The sequence below is a fragment of the Danio rerio genome, chromosome 7, assembly GCF_052040795.2.
Source record: "Danio rerio strain M-AB ecotype USA chromosome 7, GRCz13ab, whole genome shotgun sequence".
Lineage (NCBI taxonomy): Eukaryota > Metazoa > Chordata > Actinopteri > Cypriniformes > Danionidae > Danio > Danio rerio.
The window spans coordinates 975,767-996,691 of record NC_141027.1 but is presented as its reverse complement, the minus strand read 5'-3'; the positions used below and the strand labels follow the sequence as shown (position 1 = coordinate 996,691).

Genomic DNA, 20,925 nt, shown 5'->3' with positions numbered 1-20,925 from the left:
GAAGGACTGAATTAGTGTTATCAGCTGTGTTTATTTAGGGTTAGAACTAAACTGTGTAGAGCTGCGGCCCTCCAGGAACTGAGGGCCTCTATTAGACGCACGCACACACACAATTTTCTTGAAAATTGGCGGTAAATGTTAATTCTCATATGGGATATATTAAAAAGTTCAATTTAAACAGCAGTAAATGATTATTTTCAGCAGTGAGAAGTAGCATCATCAGGTAATGAACCGTATGAGCAAGTCAGAGTTTAGTTTTTTGGTTTATTCCTGGCAAATATAAACTTGCGAATGTTTCTATGCACACATTTTCTTTGTTTCTCGTAACTAACACATTTCACAGCAATGAATACTAGTAAAAATGCTGATTTTATCTGCAGCTCAGTCAGAATCCATAACAACATGCGATAGGTGTCGTTACTACTTTAACAAATTCACAGTGAAGAAGCGCTTCTGTAACCATGACGACCTGACAGCGTGCTGACGTGAGCTTTAGTTTATTCCTCGCAACTCTGATAAACTTGCAAATGTTTCTAGACACAAATTCAACAACCTGAAATGAAAAGGTCTGTATTTATTTATTATGCAATTTTTTTTTACAATTTTAGTCTTTCAAAGTTTAGTGAAAATGAGAAACTTTAATTCAGTCAGCATTGTGAGATGGTGCGATTCTAATAGTTTTACAATTTTGAGTTATAATTTCACCGTTTATACCTCTGATTTAACTTTTCAATAATTGTAATAATGTTGCAAATGTTTATATACAATGTTGACTTTTTTTTATATTTCGCAACAATGTATACTTTAAAAAAAGATTTGAACCTGCAGTTCAGTCTGAATCGTCATAACTGTGCGATAGTTGCGTTACGGGGAAAATTTAACAATTGACAAAATGTTAGCCCATGATTCAGTCAGCATTCCTAAAATGTAGATATTTTATTTCACATTTCTTAGTTCATAACTTGCAATTAACTTCACAATGAAAATCGTAATACACTTCAACCAGATTTTAGAAGTTCGAAATTCTGTGAACATTTTTACTATTTTACATTTGACAAGAAATGAACTCACCATTCAGCGATTCTAACATTTTAATTTCACATTTCTTTCATACCTCGGAATAAACATCGCAATAATGATCATAATATACCTGCTGATTTAATATACACAAATCTGACAATCTGCAAGTTTGTGTTTATTAATTATGCAATAGTTTTTCATAATTCAGTCAGCATTGTGAGAGTCGCAGTTCTCATAATTGTACAATTTTGAGTTATAATTTCCTTGGTTTATACCTCGGAATTAACTTTGCAATAATAATCGCAATGGTTTTGCAAGTGTAAATACAAAAATTTGACAATATTAACTTTTCTTTTTCTGATTTTTTTTTTCTAACGTGCAGTTCAGTCTGACCTCATAACTGTGCGATAGTTGCGTTACTATTTTAACGTTTTGATAGTGAAAATTTCACAATTGACTAAATGTTATTTTACGATTCAGTCAGCATTGTGAGACCGTTGCGACTCATAATCCTACAATTTAGACATTTTGTTTCACATTTGTTAGTTTATACCTTGCAATTAACTTCGCAATAAAAATCGCAATACACTTGCAAATGTTTATAAACAGAAATCAGACTAATTTTGCTCTTTTTCGCTGAAATGCAAGTTTTTGCAAAACTTTTAAAAGTAATTTTAGACTGGAAATTTTGTGAACGTTAATATTTTTACTATTTCACAATTGACAGGAGATGAACTCACGATTCAGTCAGCGTTGTGAGATTGCTGCGATTCTGATCATATTTTAATTTCATAGTTTTACCGCGCAATAAATGCACAATACACCTGCAAACTTTAATAACACAAATCCGACAATCTCACTGTCTTGATTTTTACTTCTGAATTGCGAATTTCATCTCAGTTCTGCAATTCATGTTTTGTTTTGTGGGAATTTTGCTATTATTTCTCTAAATTTGCTATTGGAATGACTATTTTATTTTTTTGAATCGACACAATCGTGACTCACGACTCTGTCAGCATCGCAATTCTAATAATCAAACAATTCTGACTTTAAATTTCACATTTCTTAGTTCAAACTTCGCAATAATAATCGCAATAAACAACTTTTTTATTCTCACAAATCTGTTCCCAATCTGCGACGATGTACACTTAAAATAAAAAGAAAGAAAGTGTTCAGTCAGAATTCACCATAAGCTAGTAGTATGGTGAAAATGTGTGTCTGTAGCGCTTCATGACGAGCCGGTCAAACAGCACTGATAGCGGTGGTCAGCACAGATGATGGAGAGTGTTTATCATGTCATAAACACACAACCTCCTGCGTCCTACTGTATGATGATGATGATGATGTAGCTCTTCATATTTATTACTGAGGCCTTCACACACTGGATTCAGAGACACAGTCCACTTCAGGACGCTCCATTAGATTATGTTAGTGTTCTTCACTGGAGGTATGGGTGCTGCAAAGGGACAAATCTCTGTGTGCCTTCAAATACTGTCAAAGCTTCAGGCTGGTGTCAGGACTCAAGCGAGAGCGTTGACTGATCAACAGCAGAACTCTGGTTGTGTTTGTGTTCCCCTTTTATTGTCGTTGTTTTGTTTGTTTTTTGTTTGATTTCTTTGAACCAAAACACTTGGAGATGCACATGGCGTTTGCTCCTCCTCTTCCTCTGCCGCCGGGAACTCTGGGGGATGGAGTTCTGATGACCATTCCTGCTTTATGTTAAGCTTATTTGGATATATATATATATATATATACTCTGTGTAAGTGTGTGTGTGTGTGTGTGTGTGTGTGTGTGTGTAAAGCCCTTTTAATTGCTGTGTGTGTGATGTTGTGATCTCTCTTGGGCTGGGCCTAATCACTTCATCACTGTGTGTGTGTGTGAGACAGAAAGAGATAGACTGTGTGTGTGTGTTTAAAGTGCGTCTGAATGTTTATTTTGCTAATTGTAAAGGGTTTTAACCTGTGGAACTTTAAAAATGAGTCAAGATATACTGCAAAATGGAGCGAGACCAAATAAAGTTTAACACAACTCTAACAGCGTGTGCACTTTACTCACTGTTTACCACAGCTTCATTCTATTTGTTTTGGGGGGGGGGGGGGGGAACACAAGCGTCAACACAAACAGGAAGTTGCCAAACTTTTATCTCAGTATGACTTCCAAATGAATATTGAGTAGGGGGCGGGGTTTACTTCAGGATGGCAGCAGCTCACTGCAACTGTCACATCGTCGCAACACTGAAGCTGAGCAGGGCTGAGGCTGGTCAGTGTCTGGATGGGAGAGCACATGGGGAATCTAGGTTAGTGAGGCCAGCAGGGGGCGCTCAACCTGTGGTCTGTGTGAGTCCTAATGCCCCAGTATAGTGAAGGGGACTCTATACTGCTCAGTGAGCGCCGTCTTTCAGATGAGCTGTTAAAGTGAGCTCCTGACTCTCTGTGCTCATTAATAATCCCAGGATGTCCTTGGTAAAAGAATAGGGGTTTCACCCCGGCATCCTGACCAAATCTGCCCACTGGCCTCTGTCCATCATGGCCTCCTAACATCCCCATATTGTTATTGGCTTCATCACTCTGTCTCCTCTCCACCAATCAGCTGCTGTGGTCTGGCGCAAAATGACGTCGCCTCATCCAGGTGGATGCTGCACACTGGTGCTGGATGAGTGTGTGTGTGTGTGTGTGTGTGTGTGTGTGTGTGTGTGTGTGTGTGTGTGTGTGTGTGCGCGTGCGCATCTGATCTGAGGCTCCGCTCATTCAGCTTATAAATATGAATCTGTAAACAGCTGTTTCCATGGACACCGCAGGTACATTTACTCTCTCTCTTTCTCTCTCACACACACTCCAGGAACAGATCCTCCAGTGCCACTGTACAGCAGATCCTGTACCCCAAACATTTGCATTTATTAATATTTTAAATGAACTTTGCTTTGAATCCGCCTGATTAATAACAATATTAGTTTTAGAGTCCTACAGATGTGCTGATGATTCTGACTGAGCGCTGGGTCACCCTCATTAATATTCAGCTCTTTGCTGATTGGCTGCTTCAGCTTCAGAGGTGGGGCTTAACCTTATATTGGCCCTCTGTGATTCGCTGAATGAAACGATTCTCAATCTGACTGGAGAGCTTTTTTAAATAGACAGTTTACATGTTTAAATATTATTATATCGTCACATTTACAATTTATACTTTTTGTACATTTTTATTTTACTTTTAATTCTTTTAGTGATGATGTAGCAATTTAAGCAGCATATAAGCCCCTAATTAATATTTATTAAAGTAACATTTATTAACATGTATAATTACTTCAATTACAAAATTATGAAGTAGATTTTAACCCTATAACCTGCACCTCATTTTGAGCATTTTCCAGAAAACGACTTACCCAAATATAAATGTCTGTAGCTCTTGAACCCTGTGGTCTATGTTCACAAGTCTGGTTTTGTTTGAAACTAGACATTGAGTTATTGTTACCCTTGGATGCCAAACTAGCCAAAGTAGTAAAGAAACAGAGTAAAACATGTTAAAATATAGGTGAAAGTGAATTGCGATTAGTGTCAATGAAATTTATTAGAGGAAAAATTAATGTGACTATCATGATAATGGCATGGAAACACCAGAAATATAGAGCTGAATGTCTGACTATGTTTTGATTCAAATTTCATGATGATACTCCCAAAAATGTAGCTTCTGTAAGCTTTTATGAAAAAAAAAAAAAGGACAGGCGTCCTTTCTAAAAAGCCACTTGGAAACTCCAACTGGACACCTGGTAACCAAATGAGTCAAAATTACATAATGCATAAATGCATATCTATTCAACACTGTTCTGCCTACAAAACCACACAAGATAAAAGTATTTCAGATGAACATTTGTGGCACTTTCTCATTTGGTGTCCATTTGGAGTCTCCAATTGACATTTTATATAAAAAAACGCCTGGACTTTTTGTGAATAAAAATTAAAACAAAAGCCTTATCTTAAGTAATAGATTACAGAAACTACACTTTTGAACTATTTCCAAAACATATTACTTTATGTTAGTTTATTTAGTCTAAGAAACACTTCAAAATAATATTTAGACGTATTTTCACATTTCAATGTTTTTATTTAGAAATTTTCTGATAACAGAAAAAAACATTTAATTGTAAATAGCAGCTTTTCATTCAAACAAACCTAAAACATTAAAGTGCTACATATAATCTATATCAAATTGTAAATAATAGTAGTGTAACAAATATCTATTTATAGTATTTACAGTGCAGAAGAACACTCAAGACAGTCACTGATGAGGTTTATTTTCTAATCATCTGGAATCCAAACTGTAGCACATGTAATAAATATACGCATATATTTATCAAATAGTGTTTCAAGTGTATTTTTAAGTTGTCTTTTATAAATGTTTTTTTATTTTTAAGGTTGTATAAAATTACTGCTAAAAACAATAAAATTACTGCTAAAAACAAGAAAAAATCTCAATGTCTTACCAAACCAACAACCCAAAATAAAACCCCCAACAGCATATTAGAGCATGTCTGAGTTAGTAGGAGAACAACAACAGGTTTATTTGCTTGCATATATTTGTGCAAATGGACCATCTGCAGAGTCTGAAGCTCATCACAGCCAGAGCTGACATCTGCATTAGGAGGAGTTTGAATATAATAGTGTTTGTTTACTTTCTCTCTCTCTCTCTCACACACACACACACACACACACACACACACACACACACACACACACCATAAAGAATCCTGTTGCCATGGAAACAGAAAGAGAAGAGCCTGTGTGTGTGTGTGTGTGTTGTGTAACACATCTGCAGACGTTTGGATCTTCAATCTTCTCCTCTAATGAAGTTTTGTTCTGTCTCCTCACACTAATTTCTGTCTCCTCGTCTCCTGTTTAACATCATATTTCATCTTCCGCTTCTGATATCACTACTTCATTTCCCAGATCTCTGATGAGCAGAGATGATGCTTATTGGAATGATTGCTACTATTATTATTTAAAACCACATGTTGAGCATCGCATTTCAGCTTTATATCGCAGGGGAAAAGACTTCTGAAGATTCACCACATCTTTAACTCAGGATAAAAATATAGAAACAAAAATACAACAACAACAACAACAAAAACTTACCCCTGTAGTGTAAAACAATCACCACAGCAGATCAATCACTGTAGTGAATGTGTTACCATAGCAACTGTAGAATCACCACAACAGATCAATTACTGTAGTTGTTGTGTTACCATAGCAACTGTAGAATCACCACAGAAGATCAATCACTGTAGTGAATGTGTTACCATAGCAACTGTAGAATCACCACAGAAGATCAATACCTGAAGTGAATAAAAGGAGATTAATCACTGTAGTGACTGTGTTACCATAGTGACTAGAAATAATTCAAGTACTTTAGTAATGGAGTGCTCTTGAGCCTTACTATAGTATAGTATTTTCCAGTGGGTGTGGTAAGCTACATTAACAATTAGAATAGTTCGCACACATGCTGTGACTCAGTTCATCAACACTTCCACTGCTATTTTTGAAACTAGTTACAGCAAGAAAAGCGGTGTCTAAACCATCTGCTGAAAATGTCTTTATAAGATGTGTTATTTAAACATGTCTTTAGATTGATTCTGATCATTGTACATTAATAAATTCAGCATTACAGACATTAGGCCGTCACGGTGGCACAGTGGGTAGAACAAACAGCACATGACAGTCTGCTGTGACTGAACTAAACTTAGAAACTGCAGCGCAGGTAAACCGAGGGCTTAATGAGAGGATCTGGAGGAAAACGCAAGTTTATTTCATAACAGAATCGTAATGGAGTTTAAATAAGTGAAGCAGGATTCAGTTGGGCTGTAAAAGTTTACTGTAAGACATTTTTCAGATCATGGGGATGTTTAACTAACTGAAATTACTATTGTTGACTAAATAATTTTAAAATAAAGTCCAAACATCCACGTTAAAGACCTGAACTTCCCATCACTACTGTCTATCTAATCAGAGCAGCCTTGCACACATACACTACTTAAGGCTGCTGTCTTGTGGGCTGCTGTATTTGAATTTGAGGATGGGCAGATGATAGTGGTCATGTGTCCTCTAAATACAGATTTAAAAAAATGTAAGACTGAGTTTTTATTATACAATATTTATTCTGATGATTTTGTATATTGTACCTAACAAATATCCTTATTTAGAAAAAAAACTGAAACTAAAACTAATAAAAAATAAACTAAAACAGACATTTTTAAAATAAAGAAACTAATAAAAACTAGTAAATCTGCCTCTGAAACTAATTAAAACTAACTGAATTCGAAAATACTGTTAGGAAGTTCGGATCATTTTACTGACTCGGATCTTTGAGTCTTGTTCATTAAGATGAACGAATCTTTTTTCGAGTCATTTCGTCCATTTGGTTCAATTTGCCAAAATATTATTAAAATGTAACGAATACCTTCCAAACACATCTACAACTAGCCCAAAAGGTTGATCACACGACAAATAAGTCATAACTAGAATACTATAAGAAGGAGAAATAATAACTCAATGTTGACCTGCTCTTTTGTCTATGAAGGTATTGTCGTCTGTTTGCTCAGCTCAGCTCTTCATGTCTTCAAATGTCAGGGGTTCATTCACGTTACACTGACAGACACATATAATCTTAATCAATGCACAGTCTGAGCAGATAGGAGCCATGATCATTCGTTCATCACGTGACAGAGTGACTCAAACCCGAGGACTCGAGAGATGAACAGATCAATTCTTTTTCCGGCTCTAAACGCGTATGATTGGCTTCTGCCAATGTGATGAAGACTTGAAATGAACTATACTACCTGCACAAATGTGCGCACGCGCGGATGAACGAATCACTTCCTGAGAGGACTCGTAGTTCCCGAGTCATACTGAAGATTCGTTCAAAATGAAAGAATGGTTCATGAACGACCCATCAGTACTTTGAAAATAAAAAGTCAAAACCAAGCAGAAACTAAAACTAATGAAAAATCCAAAACTATTATAACCTTGATCTGAACGGCAAACTAAATCAGCTATTGCTTACTTTCCCCGTATCTGCACTTTTAAAAATGAACCGTTAAAATGACAGTACAATTAGCATTTAGCATAAAATGTGCACAGAACAGGCACCATTTCACTTTCTAATAACTTAGTGTTTGATTAATAGTTGCAGTTATTTTCCGCATGATTATGTTCATATATGACACAAAACTGCTTTTCTTCCACATCATGCGACAACTCCAGCTTTAGTCTTTGGTTTAGTGAAAGCGTTTCGCTGCTCTGCATTATTAGCGTGATTGAGCTTAAAGAGACACTCGTTTGTGCCTCATTTGAATATGCATAAAGAGATTTTAATATGCATATTTCTGTCGTACTAGTTAAAAATCTACAAACTCCTAAATAGAGAAGCATTTCTAGACAAGCAGAAGAAATGGTCTTGTTTCCGAGTCAAAAAGAAGAGAGTTTTCCCATAAAACAAGCGGAGTAATCTGCCAACGGAGGAAGATCTGCTCACATGTTTGAGGGAAACCTCTCCTCATTCTGACTGAGCTGATATCTGCTGGTCTAGAAATGCTCCTTGATTTAAGAGTTTGCAGATATTTGCTCAAGAAACAAGACAGAAACTCTGAGAAAGAGAAGCATTTTAGCTGTGCATTTAATAATTCATCAGGGGATCTGCAGCTTTAAACCCCTCTAAAACCAGCCTGGTCGACCAGCCAACCAGCCTAGGCTGGTTTAAGCTGGATTTTTCAGCAGGGACAGAACTGAACCTTTTCTTCATTCTGGAATATCAGCACTCGTACAGCCTCTTCACCCTCGTGTATTCCTCCGCCCACACAGAGTGACAGCAGATCAATAAACTCACTACAGTTGACTAATATTGCAGCTCTTGGACAACATCATGTACTCTTGAGGCTTTTTTAGGTGAGATTGTAGTTGTTTAAAATGCAGCTCTGCAGTTTATTTATAAGGATAGTGCCTATTTTAATTATTTAACATTTCAGAGATACAGCACCATCCACAAGATGGCGACAAGATCGCAAAATAAGCCTTTAGAGGAGGAAAAACTGTGTAATTTCAAACTACAGCTGATCAAATCATTATTAAACAGGTAAGTGACATTCTCAGTCGATCTCTGTCTTGTGTATGCTGTAGTGCTGTATTTATACCACAGTAATCTGCTAGTGTTTGCTTTGCTTTGGCTTTTTCAGGGTTAATGATTGTGATCTCTTGATTGCAGCAGAGAAACACTGGGAAATCTCTGTAGACTGATGGCATTTCCTGCTGTTCAGCCTTATAATCCTAAAATGCGGGCAGCGTCAGCTGATTTGTCATCACTTCAGACATTACGCTAGAGAATCATTCAAACACTATAGCTCTACAGTGATGTTGGGGAATGAGCAACGGCTTCTACTGTTCTGACATCAGCTGCAGATGGGAATGAACGGCGGAAGAAAGTAGTTCCTCATACAGGGTTTTTAGACTCGGTGTTTGATTTTCTTTTTATACACACGATTATGCCGTCAAACTGTTGTATAAACACAATATCACACGAGTAGCAGTGCCATATGGCTGTATATCAGCACTGGTGGGACACTAAGCCAACACACACCTCCCACCAGTGCTGATATACAGCCATATGGCACTGCTACTCGTGATATTGCTCATATAAATGAATATTTCACAGTCGTCAGCAGCAAATATTGTCCACACATCAATGGAAAGATTATTAATTCTGCTTTCAAATGATGCATTAATTAATTTAATTAGACCCTCATGACTGGCTTGAAGTCTAGATTTTTTTGTTAGTTGATTCAACAGATTAGTCAACAAATGAAGTATACAATAATCAAAATGAGTGACTGCTGAAACACGGTCATCTAAACATGACAGCGAGAGCTTCTTTGATCAGCATGTGAATGAAGCCTGTGTGTGTTTCAGCTGAATGACTATAAATACTCTGTGTTTTACACTCTCGCAGAGCTGAAGTGAGAAAGACTATTCTGGAAGAGAAGTGTGAATGTTCAATAAGCACACGACACCAGGTGTAAGAAGTATATAACCAACTGTATTCCCTTCTGTTAATATACACCAATGCAGATTCATCTCACTGGAACACTCTACAATAACATTTAGAAAGAACAAGGATCTGGGGAGAAACGCAGCAGACGACCTGGACAGGAACGCAAATGATGGACGCTCATTCGCACACACACACAGTTGCGCACGCAGATACACACACACACACATACAGATGCCAAATCAGAGGATGAACGCTGCTAAACCGCTCTCTGGTAAAGTAAATCACATGGTCTCCTCTGTGTTGAAGAGGAGCGTCTGCTTTCTGGAGTCTGATTCTTTGCATTCGCTTTCTCACGTCGTCTTCTTTTATTGGTAGGGATGATTATTAGGAAAAACACATCTCTTTTAGCACTGGGATGAGATTCAAATATTTAGACATTTCACAAACGTATTTAAACATTTTCTTTTCAGAGTTTAGTTCTTTTAATAGAGTCGAGAAAATCAGATTACTAGAGTTCAACATCTTCTGTTTCCGAGGATCAGGCCAGAGCTTCTTGAATGCGCAGTTCATACCTACGGTCACATCCTGAGAGACGCAGGAGAGTTCACGGTCCCGACATTAACTGGAACAGTGCTGTCTTTTCCCTTTGACATTGTGACAAACTAAAGAAAGAACGTACACACACACACACACACACACACACACACACATATAGAAAAGAAAGTAAAAATAACAAAGCTCCTGCTCAGGTGTTGTCCACTGGTGCGGTGTGTTGACGTGATGTTTGAGCAGTCGTGTCCTTTAATCTTATCAAATATCTCTGTGAATATATCTACTGCTGTTGGGCTCGTGTTTCAGGTTCATTCCAGCAGAACGCCAGACCCTCAGCGGGCCCAGGACCGAGCCCTGGGGGACCCTCAGAAACACCAAGATCTGCTGGAACGTGTGGCGACTCGGAGAGTTCTGAAGGGATCACCACTGATGTTCGGCTAACGGCTTGATATATATTTATATATAATTATTAATTTGACTCCACAGAAACAGTGTTTGTCTCTTTTCGTTTTGAATACCACATGCTGGAAACACAACAGAATTACGTTGCATCTGCTCCTGAGCACCAAGGACAAGGAGAAAAAGAGAGAACAAGCCAAGAAAGGGTGTGCGGGGGACAGAGAGAAAGAGAGGGATGGAAACGTGAAGCACTTGGAAAGAGAGGGAGACGGACGGACGGACGGACGGATTTGACACAGAGCTGGTTTGGCAGTATTACGGAGAATAGTGTGACTGCTAAACGCTTTCGCCACCATCTGCTCCTCAAACGCCACCGCAGCCAAGCGGCTCTCATTCCCAAACCGTTCTCAAGTGCATTCAACGCTCTGACGGAGCAGCGACGGACGGCGCAAAACAGCCTGTCAGGCTAGGAGATGACCTGAATATTGAGGACTCACGTAGTATTTACAAAAAAACGAATTAGGAGTGAGGATAAAGTCCACTGCTCTTCAGTACAAAAGGTTAGTGCGACAGGCATTAGCTATCAAAAATGGAAATGAGAGTTCCCGAACCCTCGACACACTCACTCTCGCACTCTTTAGCTCTGGAAATGAGGCCGACGGCTAGACCAGATGGGAAATTAAAAAAGACTCTAAACGTGAAACTGCTCCTTTCCAGTCCTCATCCTATCTCTCTCCTTCTCCCCTCGGGTCCCCCTAGGGGCCGTGCTCAGACGTAATACTCCTTGTCTTTGTTTTTCTTGCTCTTGGTGCCCGTCTTGGCAGCGCCGGGCTGTTTCTCCTTCACTAGGGCGCCATTGCTTTGCGTGGCTGAATTGCTAATGTAATTGCGGCTCTGGTCCACCTGGTAGGAGCCTTCGTCGCGGTTGCGGTACTTGTACATGGCGTACAGCAGGATGAGGATGCAGAGGGCAGCCGCTGCCACGATGCCCACCACCATACCCGTGGTACTGCTGGACTCTCGGATCACCTCCACGGCTCCAGGCGGCCCTCGGTCCGGCGATGAGGGGTCTGTAGTGGGCACATGGGGGAAATTAGGGGGATATGTTATACCTGGGATGTGTCGATGCCGCCCGCTGTGATCAGTGTCGCCCGAGGGCTGAGCAGGCGGCAGCAGCACCTGATCTCGAGTGTTCATTTTACCCGCGGGGATGTTGGGCGCATTGATGCCCGGTTTGAGCCGGGACACTGGGGGTGCTGTGGGGGTCAGGGGGAGCGGTGGCCGGTGGGAATTGGGTAAACGTGCAAAGGGCCGGTCACCTCGAGGGTTCCCGGCCCCAGGCGGAGGTGGGAGTACGGTCCGGTCAGTGACAAGGGGTGAGTTTTTATAGTAATCCTCATCATCAGACTCCGTCATCTCGCCCGAACCATAGGCCGAGACCTCCATGGGCTCCTCGCAGTCCTCCTGGTCGAGCGGACAGGGGTGCCGCCCGGGGAGGGGGACAGACTCTTTGGTTGTCTCAAGCAAGGTGAGGAAGGGGCGATAGGTTGGGGGCGGGGGGATAACGGGGTAACGTGTTGCAATCGATGGGGGCTCAAGGGAATCCACAGTTATAATTGGCAACACTAGTTCACCTCCTAGGACGAAAGAGAGAAGGGCACGGTGTTAGTGAGACACCAAACAAACCGGCGCACAAGAGAGAGAGAAGAACCATCATTAGACTTCATGAGGTTAGTTCTAAAGTAGCTTCTAGTTACAATCAAGTCTATGCACCTAGGCTAGGCTACAATGCTACACAATTAGACATTATAGGGTTAGATTAACACAATCAATCATGTTAAATCTTAAGCATGTGCTTAACCAAAGCTAAAGCTAGACAATTCCTAGACAACAGTTCTATGTTTACTATACAGACCTGCTAATGCTATCGCTAGCTGTGGGCTAACCTCCACTCAAGTTTAATAAGAGAGCAAAACCACGTAGTACAGGTCACTTACATCAACAAATTGGCCGCGTGATTTTTGCATGAAAAAAAAAATTACAAAAAGAAAGCTGTGTAAGATTGTTCTGGGATAGTGATGCACAAATGTCAGCCAATGTTTCAGAGGTAAAGTGTTTGTGAATTCATCATTCAGTGCAGGTTTTCCCGGAGCTCATAAAGCTCATAATCCCCGCTCCCCGCTGCCATGTCAAGCTCACTAATGATGAGGATCTATATGCAGAACTTCCCACTCTCACCCCGGGACACCGAAGGTGATATTTTCAAATTACTGTCCCGCAAGACTCCCTCCCAAAACACTGAGCAAATCTTTCAAGATTATCACCCATAAGGCTGTTGCAGGGAAATCTCACATCATGAATAACAAAAGGCTGATTTCTCCATAACTGAGGAGAGTCTACAAGCTGAACAGTTTTCATTAGAGTACAGCTGACATCATGTTGCTCAGGTTTAGTGTCAACACCTTTGATGGAGCACAACTATGGTTTAGTGCAGGAGGGAGGGACAGATCACCCAAAAATGAGCATTCTGTTATTAATCACACATCCTCATGTTGATCCAAACCTGTACCACCTTTCATTCATCTTCAGAACACAGCTGGAGCTCTCTGACTCTCCATAGACTGTAAGGATCCCGAAAAGCTCCAAGGAACATCACCAAAACAGTCATACGTGTGTGCATGGATGGATCTGCTCTTCAGTGTTTGGACTCTAGGCAGTGAAGATTAAAGCACACTGAACTGATCTTCAGCTCTGAACACTGGACTGACACCGCTTCAGTTCACTATGATCTTCTGTGTTCAGCTGCTGTGATGTGGAGAAGCGCTAGAGAGGTAAAGAGGAATTGAATTGACAGAATCTACAGGCAGCTTTTGCTATCAGTAACTAAACACTTAACACAAAATAAAAAAGATTAGCTTTTGAACTTTGATTTAAGGTTGACAATGCAAATTTAGTTAGATCCACTTGTTTGGTCAACAAAGTGAGCCTCTCGTTTAATATCTCTACTGCAAAACAGAACTTATTACTTAAACTGCACTGAATATACGAGGGTTTGGGACGTATTGTAAGTTAAATTGCAGCCATTTGCTGAAATCATTTCAGTTCAGTGTTTCTTCCTCATGAATGTCCACACAGCAGCCCATACTGACAGACAAACACAGAACTGTTGACATCTCTGCAGATTTGATCACATAGTCCTCAGTATTCAGACCCTTTGGCGTGACACATCTTTCGCTCCATTTCTTCCGATCACCCTTGAGATGCTTCTACACCTTCATTTGGGTCCAGCTGTGTTTGATTATACTGACTGGACTTGATCAGGAAAGCCACCCCCCTGTCTATAGAAGACCTTACAGCTCACGTTGCATGTCAGAGCAAATGACAATCATGAGGTCAGAGGAACTGCCTGAAGAGCTCAGAGACAGAGTGTGACGGGGCACGGATCTGGCCATGCTTACAAACCGAAGGTTCCTAAGAGCCCAGTGACCTCCATAATCCTTAAATGGAAGATGCTTGGGATGGCCAGAACCCTTCCTAGAGCAGGCCGTCCAGCTAAACTGAGCTACTGGTGAGGGGGATAACCTTTGTGAGAGAGGCAAAGAAGAACCTAAAGACCACTGAGCTCCAGAGATGCAGCAGTCGGGAGAAAGTTGTAGAAAGTCAACCATCACTGCAGCCTCCACCAGCCAGGGCTTTATGACTGTGGCCAGACACAAGAAAACCTGCATAGTGTTTGCTAAAAACACCTGAAGCACTCCAAGATGGTGAGAAATTAGATCTTTGGTCTGATGAGACCAGAACTTTTTTGGCCTTAATTCCAAGTCTTTGTGGAGAAAAGCAGGCACTGCTCATCACCTGTCCAACACAGGCCCAACAGTGGAGCAGAGTGGTGGCAGCATCATGCAGTGGGGGTGTTTGTCAGCTGCAGGGACAGGACGACTGGTTGCAATCGAGGGAAAGATGAATGCAGCCAAGTACAGGGACATCCGAGATGAAAACCTTCTCCAAAAGGCTCAGGACCTCAGACTGGGCTGAAGGTTTACCTCCAACAAGTCAATGAGCCTAAGCACACAGCTAAAATAACAGAGGAGTGGCTTTATAACAACTCTGTCACTGTTCTTGAATGGCCCAGCCAGAACCTTGACATAAACCCAATTGAGCATCTCTGGAGACACCTAAAAATGGCTGTCCACCAATGTTCACCATCCAACCTGACAGAACTGGAGAGGATCTGCAAGGAGGAACAGCAGAGGATCCCCAAATAGAGGTGTGAAAAACCTCTGCATCTTTCCCCAAAAGCCTCACGGCTGTATTAGATCCAAAGGGGGCTTCTGCTGAGGAAAGGCTCTGAACACTGACGACCATGTGATATTTCAGTTCCTGTATTCTGAATAAATCTGCAGATATGTCCACAGCTCTGTGCTTTTCTGTCAGCATGGGGAGCTGTGTGGACATTCATGAGGACACAAATGAGCTGTAATGAAACGGCTGCAAGAGAACTAACAGTGAAACATGTAAGGAGGTCTGAATACTCTCCGTATCCACTGAATATTGGTGACATCTGTATAATCAGCTCCATATACAGGTAAGATTAGTAAGTATATAAGTATGTGTCATCCTCTGTGGAAATCTTCAGACATGTTTACTAACACTGGGTTCACACTACGCCAATTTTTCACTCCAGTTCAATTATTTGTCTTGACAGTGTAGACCTGACTGAGGAGAGTTTCGCATGTTTGAATCAAAAGCTTTGGGTTTTCCTCGTCATGGTCACCACATGCCAATGACTCGCCTGTATTGGCACATTTGCATTGATTTTGTTTGCGATTCATTCACATGAAGGCTTAATTCTGTTCCGAGCATGACTTACTACACGAGCAAGGTCTTACTAGATAGACTTGAAACACCCAGGCTGCGTCCCAAATGGCACACTATGCACTATGTACTTATGCACTTACACACTCAACAGTATAGTGTATAAATGTAGTGTCAGCCCAAATGGAACACTAATGGTTTTTTTCATTCATTCATTTTCTTGTCGGCTTAGTCCCTTTATACACAGCGGAATGAACCACCAACTTATCCAGCAAGTTTTTACGCAGCGGATGCCCTTCCAGCCGCAACCCATGTCTGGGAAACATCCACACACACATTCACACACACACTCATACACTACAGATAATTTAGCCCACCCAATTCACCTGTACCGCATGTGTTTGGACTGTGGGGGAAACCGGAGCAAACTCACGCAAACACATGGAGAACATGCAAACTCCACACAGAAACACCAACTGACTGGAAATTTTTACTAAGCAGAAATTCAATCCCTGTTATTCTAGTTTTCAGTGTGAACGCACTACTTACACTATTTATACTACACAATGGCGTAGAATAGTGTGTAAGTGTGCAATTTGGGACACACCTCCAGGCAGATGTGTTGAGGCAAGTTGGAGCTAAACCCTGCAGGGCACCGGACCTCCAGGAACAAGATTGGTGACCCCTGCTGTAGTTTATATGATAGCTGTCTAACACAAGGGTGTCCAAACTCAGTCCTGGAGGGCCAGTGTCCTGCAAAGTTCAGTTCCAACCCCAATCAGACACACCTGGGCTAGCAAATCAAGCTCTCACTAGGCTTTGTAGAAACCTCTGTGCAGGTGTGTTGAGGCAAGCTGGAGCTAAAATCTGCAGGACACCGGCCCTTCAGGACTGAGTTTGAACACCCCTGGTCTTTCATTTTTATTTTTTGTGCACAAAAGTGTCTTGGTAGCTTGGTAAAGTTACATCTGATCCAGTGAAGACACATGGACTGTTCTGAGGATGTTTTTTGGTCTTTTCTTTGAATATTTCAGGAGCCTTGCTGTATATGGAGGGTCAGAGAGCTCCAGCATTTCATCTAAAATCTCCTCGTTTGTGTTTTGAAGATGACTGAAAGCACATACAGGTTTGGACTGACACACTGTAAAGAATAAAGAGCTTATTGTAAGGGAACTTGCTGCACAGCTGTTTTTGAGTTGACTTGACTTTTAGCCCTTGGACTGTAGATGACTCTGTTTACGCTGTTTTTTACAGAGCACAAAGGAGAGTGATTAACAAGAGAACAGCCACTTTAGTGTGAACCACTGTACGTCTTTAAACACATGAAGCATATCATTATTATTCATACAATGAGGTGAATTAGACATGAATCTGGGGCAGGATTGATCTGTTATCTTACGCATCAACATCCCCTTTAGCAGCACAACCTTCAACAGCGTTTGCATATTAATGAAAGTCACCAAGAAAGTGTGAATCCAGCAGGAGAAAAGGTGAAGTTAGCATTCAGAACACACAGTTACAGCTGAAGGGGAAACAGTAGTTAAAGACAGAGCTCATAAAGCCGTGTGTGTGACTCGACAGTCTGAGAAACGCTTCACACACACCATCAGAGGCTAATTAATGTCCTGCCGCCGCTACATCACTGTGCTAGGAAATCCTGCTGGAGGCGACTGGCCGTTTAGAGGAACGATCCGTCAATGCAGTCAATAACTCTGGTTTGAGCGCACGTGTTAATACGCCACGGGCACAATCATAATTCTGGCTTTTATTAAATCTGTTGGAACATCTTACGATGCGCAGCTTTATCCGAAGAGTTCAGTTCTTAAAGAGAGAGGAATTTACTGCTCACCAGAGAAAAACCCAAACGTACGCCATGGAAACTTTCTCAAACTGTCGAGCCACAGACAAACATACATCAAAGAGTGTGTGTGGAGAACCGTCAGGTGTGTGTGTGTGTGCGTGATCTGTTTCTCCATGGCAGTCTGTGATTGGTCAAACTCTGGATCATGTGACAGAACGGCATTATTAAACACACTCTCCACTTTTATTTGAGGATATGCCTGATGACAGCTCTCCTAGAGTTAGCCTTGTCAAGCTGCTTTCTACAATTGTACTTTGCAGAAATAAAACTGATCTGAATTTAAATAAACTGAGGTCAAACAGTCTTTCTGAATACATTCTGCCAATCTCCAGGTCTGACGGCAGCACCTTTAGCTTAGCTTAGCATAAATCATTGAAACGGATTAGACCGTTAGCATCTCGCTCAAACAATAAAAAAAGATATTTTATATATGTTTGATAATTTAACATGCCCTAACCATCATGATAGTATGAAGCGCTGTTATAGCGCTACACAGCTCCTGAATATTTTCAGGAGCTGTGTAGTATCGTTGCGCTGTAATAGTCACGGTACGGCGAACAAAGTTCCTTGATTATACCGCCAGAATGAAAGCAAAGTTTCTAGCCATAACAAAATAGAAAATAGCAACTTCTCATTTTGCGTCAGTCTTAGCGCACAATGCGACTAGTCCAATTTTAAATAGGAAAATAATCAAAACTTTATTTAAAATATTGAGATAGATGCTAACGGTCTAATCCGATTCAATGAATTATGCTAAGCTAAGCTAAAAGTGCTCCTGTCAGACCCAAAGATTGGCTTGATGGATTCAACAACTTAACTACACTGGAAATAATATTACTAATGAACAGTTTCTGTGCTTTGTGCTTATTTGCAGTGGTGAATTGCATTATGGGATGTTGATCTCTGCTCTGTTCACTTTTGTTGTTGAAAATCAACACTACAGTTTAACAAAGTGACTTTTGTTGACATTTTAGTAGTTTCATTCATTCATTTTCCTTCAGCTTACTCCCTTTATTCATCATCACCGCAGCGGAATGAACCGCCAACTATTCCAGCATATGTTTTACACAGCAGACCCTCATACACTACTACGGCCAGTGTAGTTGATCAATTCCCCTATAGCGCATGTGTTTGGACTGTGGGGGAAACTGGAGCACCCGGAGTAAACCCACACCAACACGGGGAGAACATGCAAACTCCACACAGAAACACCAACTGACCCGGCCGGGACTTAAACCCAAAACCTTCTTGCTGTGAGGCGACAGTGCAACACCACTGAGCCACTTTGTAGCCCTCAATTAAGCTAGTTTGAAATAATAATATAATGTATAATAAATAATATCAAGAGAAATAAATAACAGAGGATGTGCTGCACGTAATATACACCAGCCCAGACAATACAGCGCTGAACACTATCACACACGTGCAGAAAACACACTTTTACACATTTCAAGGCTGAAAGTCGTTTTGAGGAAAGATCAAGCTCCCATAATGCAGTTCAGGAGCAGAAATAAAGATGAAGAATAAAAACATGACTCACAAAACAAGGAAAACTGCTCAATCACAGACAGGGTGTTACAGTGTGTTTAACTGCAGAGGAGCAGTAAAATAAGTATATTTACACTGAAACTGGAGTTTTCCTTTACAGGACTAGCTGACTCTCCTGATAGTTTAGCTGATCATCTGAGATCTCCATATCTGTCTGTCTTCAGTGGGAAACCAATCAAGGGTATTGAGGAAAACATGCAGGATTTCTTCAGCAGCACCAAGGACTCTAAATGATCCCGGATCAGAGATAAGAGTCCAACAATCAGTCATTTTCTAGAAGAAACTCAAATCTATGTACTTCTAATCTGCTACTTGCTCTGGTGTGCAAGCTTTTGTGATGAAAAGAATATAACTGTGTGTTTATTTTCTTCAGTAATTAACTGATCATATCTCTAGATAACACAATGTACGTGTCTTATCTAAAGAAATGATTACAGAAGAAAATAATCTGATCTGAGATCATTTACTGTCTTTAAAGCTCCACTGAAACTGTAGTATATAAGTTCAAACCACTGTGATAAACTATATGGGGAAATATCCTAAAAACATTACTTTTATCTCGTAATATATATCTAAATATATGTATATACAGTTGAAATCGGAGTTATTAGCCCCCCTTTCAATGTTTTTTCTATTTTAATTATTTCCCAAATGATGTTGAACAGATTCAGGAAATGTTCACAGTGTGTCTGATAATATTTGTTCTTCTGGAGAAAGTCTTATCTGTTTTATTTCAACTAGAATAAAAGCAGTTTTACATTTTTTAAACACCATTTTAAGGTCGATATTATTAGCCCCCTTTTGCAATATTAGTTTTGAAAATCACTGTTATACAATAACTTGCCTAATTACCCTAACTTTACCTAGTTAAGCCTTTAAGCTGTATAGAAGTGTCTTGAAGAATATCTAGTCTAATATTATTTACTGTCATCATGGCAAAGGTAAAGTAAATCAGTTATTAGAGATGAGTTATGAACACTGTTATGATTAGAAATGTGTTGAAATCTGGGGAAAAAAATAAATAAACGGGGCTAATAATTCTGTCTTCATATATATATATATATATATATATATATATATATATATATATATATATTTATCTCATAATTCTATTAAGCATGAAATAAGTTTTGCTATTTTGCTATTGTAATAAGTGTGGCAGTAACACATTTTTTTTTTTTCCTCAAGTGTTGTTTATTGCACATATAACACCTTTTCCCCCTGGTATCTCATAGTTGTCTTTTAAAGTCACAACTCTTACGCTAAAGTATTTTAATATAAACCATTACATTACATTAATGTATTACGTAAAAGAAAACAAAAATATGTCATTTTTGTATTTTCATCTCAGAAATGTTCTTAATCTTGCATTGGTCCAGAAATGACCATCAGATGACGAAGAGGAGAGTAAATGATGAGGAAATCTTCATTGTGGCAGTAAAACAATGCTCTATTATGTACACTAATGTCTAATATATATGTCTAATGTCTAATATATATAAACAGGCCAACATGAGACTATTAATAACTATTATTAGTGTTCATTTTACAAATATCTCAGGTAAAAATGAAGCCTGTTCAGTGATTCTCCACTAGGGGGCGATCTGAGTAAAGTCGTGTGTTTCTTGTGTGTTTTATGGTGTATTATTTCCATACTTGTCAAAAATAAATAGTTTTTTTCCGGGATTCTCCCGTAGTTTAC

General features: G+C 40.0%; 3 protein-coding genes across 57 annotated transcripts in view; 2 read left to right on the top strand and 1 right to left on the bottom strand.

Moving 5' to 3' along the window:
• LOC101886393 (mitogen-activated protein kinase kinase kinase 11) overlaps positions 1-3,055 on the top strand; it is a 59,478-nt gene extending 56,423 nt beyond the window's left edge. For 2 of the 4 annotated variants that reach the window (XM_087260233.1, XM_087260232.1), the window contains one exon: positions 76-3,055. Coding sequence is in view for 1 of the 4 variants with exons in the window: in XM_087260231.1 (XP_087116357.1) it covers positions 60-135 (76 nt within the window). In the remaining 3 variants the exon portion in view is untranslated. Of the gene's footprint in view, positions 1-59 lie in introns of all 4 variants that reach the window. The other 2 variants (XM_087260231.1, XM_087260234.1) reach the window with 2 other exon arrangements.
• alpk1 (alpha kinase 1) overlaps positions 1-20,925 on the top strand; it is an 859,869-nt gene that overhangs the window by 517,016 nt on the left and 321,928 nt on the right. The gene's annotated exons all lie outside the window — the stretch shown is intronic.
• The window catches only part of nrxn2b (neurexin 2b), a 479,676-nt gene continuing 468,824 nt past the window's right edge, over positions 10,074-20,925 (bottom strand). For 29 of the 52 annotated variants that reach the window (XM_087259563.1, XM_087259577.1, XM_087259567.1 and 26 more), the window contains one exon: positions 10,074-12,636. In XM_087259563.1, coding sequence (XP_087115689.1) covers positions 11,768-12,636 — 869 coding nt within the window. In that variant the 3' untranslated portion in view covers positions 10,074-11,767. The remainder of the gene's footprint in view (positions 12,637-20,925) is intronic. The other 23 variants (XM_087259583.1, XM_087259588.1, XM_087259585.1 and 20 more) reach the window with 1 other exon arrangement.